Here is a 3,143-nt window from a genome sequence, read left to right as displayed (position 1 = left end):
ATATAAAAACCCATAATTATATTTGTAATTTTAATTTTTATTAAATTATTAAATAATTTTTTTCATATAAATTCATTACCTATAAAATTTAATATTAATAATTTAACACTTAATTTTTTGGCTTATCAAGCAACACCTTATATTTTATTTTATTCTTCTTTCAATAAATATATTTTTCTACTTCAAATATATACATAACGTATTAAACTTATAATACATGCCTAATATTTCAAAAATTATTAATGAATAATTACTATAATATGCATGCGAATTTTGATGTTTTCAAAATAATATTTAATTTTTAATAACGGCAAACATTTATTTTTGAAGAAATAATAATATCACTCGTAAAAATAATTACTTAACAAGAACAAATGATAAAATAGTCTCCAAAGTTGTTCATTTTAATATAAATATGACTGTAATGGTTGATTAAATATTACTTCCTCTTTCCTATTAAATATGTCTTTTGTTGACATTTTATTAGTCAATTTTTTAACTTTGATTCATTATTATTTGAAATTTATTATTGATAAAATTATATATTTTAAAAACTTTCAATTAATTAGTTTTCAAATATTTATTTTGTAAAATTTAATTGTTTAAAATATTTAAAATAATCATGATTATATTTTAAAAATTTAACTTTTAAAAAATCAATAAGCAACAGATTTAGTGAGACGGATGAAGTAATTTAATTAACAATTTAACATTATTTTTATTATAATAAAATATTAAAAGTTCATGTACTTTTAAGTAAATAATATCCTCTATTATAATTAGTTAATTAGTTAAGGATTTGAAAGTTATTCCTTTGTTTAAGAAATATGTAAAATAATAAAAAGTAATAATCATTTTTCAAATAATGAGTAAACTCACCCATAAAAATAGGGACAGAAATATGAATTTATGTTAGGAGAATAATTTCTAAAATTTTATGCAGATATGAATTTATAAAGGCAACGAAAACATATTATCAATAGAAAATACAAAAAATATCTAAAATATATGATAATTTGAAATTTTTAAGGGACCGGCTTCGGGTTTATTTCTACTCATGTTACCTAATTTTGCAATTGACAAAGCACCAATAGTGCAATTTTGACATTTTGAGTAACACCTTATTTGCAAAAACATAAATTGGAGTGGGGGAGAAAGGAGGTACACTATAAGATTCCAATATTTGTTCAGTGATTTCCCCAATGAGAACGGCCTTGGCGTTTCTTTCATCCCACCTCTCGAGCGTATGCTCTCTTCCGCTTCTTTTCCTCTAACTCACTATTCCCTTCTCTGTCTCTCAAAATAACTCTTACATATAAATATATATACCATCTTTTCTAGGCATCACTATATTCACTCTTCATGCAATGGCTATTGACTTCATCTCCAACATAGCATCCATGCCTTCCCATCAGAAAGACGAAGGAAAAGATGAGCCGAAAAAGCTGGTTTTCGACGCGTCGGTCCTTCGGTTCAAATCCCAAATTCCGAAAGAATTTATATGGCCTGATGATGAAAAGCCTAGTTCAAATCCACCAGAACTCAAAGTACCCCTCATTGATCTAGGAGGCTTCCTCTCTGGTGACCCTGTTGCTACAATGGAAGCTTCGAGGCTTATCAGCGAGGCATGTCGGCAGCATGGTTTCTTCCTCGTTGTTAATCACGGAGTCGATTCGAAACTCTTGGCCGATGCTCATAGCTACATGGATAACTTCTTCGAATTGCCACTATCCGAAAAGCAAAGGGCTCAAAGAAAATTCGGTGAGGAGTGTGGATATGCTAGTAGCTTCACAGGCAGATTCTCCACCAAGTTGCCATGGAAGGAAACTCTTTCTCTTCGCTATTCGGCTAAGAATAACTCATCCAAGATAGTGGAAAACTACCTTGTTAATAAAATGGGAGATGACTTCCGGCAATTCGGGTGAGAAACTCGAATGTTAACATCCAAAACTGATCTATGTTATGGTAAAATCTGAAGTTTTTTGTGTGTTTTTGTGTATAGGAGGGCTTACCAGGCCTATTGCGAGGCGATGAGCAAGCTTTCGTTGGGGATAATGGAGATTTTAGCCATTAGTCTGGGCGTAAAAAGGGCACATTTCAGGGAATTCTTTGAGAAAAACGATTCAATAATGAGGCTAAACTACTACCCCCCATGTCAAAAACCAGACCTCACTTTAGGAACAGGGCCTCATTGTGATCCAACGTCGTTAACCATCCTTCACCAAGACAGAGTTAGTGGCCTTCAAGTGTTTGTAGACAACGAATGGCGTTCAATCAGCCCGAAATTCGAAGCATTTGTCGTTAACATTGGCGACACCTTTATGGTAACATACCTTTTTCAACTTATTCCCTTACTGTCGTCGATGATCGGTTAAGCTTAGTGGGTTTCTTTTTCTTCTTTCTCAGGCACTGTCGAACGGGAGATACAAAAGTTGCTTGCACCGGGCGGTGGTGAACAGCCAGAAGACAAGAAAATCTCTCGCTTTCTTTTTGTGTCCAGCGGGGGATAAAGTGATAACCCCACCAGCCGAGTTGGTGAACCAAAACAGTCCCCGAGTGTACCCAGATTTTACATGGCCTATGCTGCATGAATTCGTACAGAAACATTACAGAGCCGATATGAACACTCTCCAAGTATTCTCCAACTGGGTTCAACACAGACACAGCTGAACCCTTCTTGTGTCAAAATACAAACTCATGGCATTGAATTGAAGAGATGGGATGGATTTTTTGGTAGTGATGGACACAAGGCAGGACAAGAGATGCAATAAAAAAACCCAATAAGGACCTCGGATCAGCCTTTCTCCTTTCTCCTTTTCTCTTATCCATTGATAATACTGAAAGGCAATCAATAGATTCACCTCTCCTCTTCATGTAAAAAACAAAATTAGCCTACTTAATTACTACTACTACTTTTCTCAAGCGACTTCATTCATTGTACACACTGGTTTTATATTTTCTCATTCTCTTGCTTACGTTTTTCAATTGAACAAAAATCTTAACCACATATGCAAAAACAAAGAAGAAAAAAAAAACTCTTTGTTTCACTCCATGATTTAAGCCTAAAACTCATTAGTTTTTTGGTAACCAAATGTTTCAGGTTCGAACAGGACGTTTGCTGAAATGTTTGAACCTATATGCAT

At 33.2% G+C, this 3,143-nt stretch overlaps 1 protein-coding gene across 1 annotated transcript; it reads left to right on the top strand.

The window, feature by feature from the left end:
• Positions 1–1,176: 1,176 nt before the first annotated feature.
• On the top strand, positions 1,177–2,765 carry LOC120168447 (gibberellin 20 oxidase 1-like). The gene is made up of 3 exons (XM_039177100.1): positions 1,177–1,921; positions 2,003–2,324; positions 2,407–2,765. The coding sequence occupies exons 1-3, from the start codon at positions 1,368–1,370 to the stop codon at positions 2,668–2,670; spliced, it is 1,140 nt and encodes a 379-aa protein (XP_039033031.1). The 5' UTR covers positions 1,177–1,367; the 3' UTR covers positions 2,671–2,765.
• Positions 2,766–3,143: the final 378 nt, after the last annotated feature.

Source organism: Hibiscus syriacus, unplaced genomic scaffold, assembly GCF_006381635.1.
Source record: "Hibiscus syriacus cultivar Baekdansim isolate YM2019G1 unplaced genomic scaffold, ASM638163v2 tig00003041_pilon, whole genome shotgun sequence".
Taxonomy (NCBI): Eukaryota; Viridiplantae; Streptophyta; class Magnoliopsida; order Malvales; family Malvaceae; genus Hibiscus; species Hibiscus syriacus.
This window is presented reverse-complemented; position numbering and strand designations above follow the sequence as displayed.

Bases quoted from the DNA above. Each gene is read 5' to 3' on its own strand.
- LOC120168447 (XM_039177100.1), top strand. From the start codon at position 1,368: ATGGCTATTGACTTCATCTCCAACATAGCATCCATGCCTTCCCATCAG. The intron at 1,922-2,002 runs GTGAGAAACTCG...TTTTGTGTATAG, and splicing joins GATGACTTCCGGCAATTCGG to GAGGGCTTACCAGGCCTATT. The intron at 2,325-2,406 runs GTAACATACCTT...CTTCTTTCTCAG, and splicing joins ACATTGGCGACACCTTTATG to GCACTGTCGAACGGGAGATA.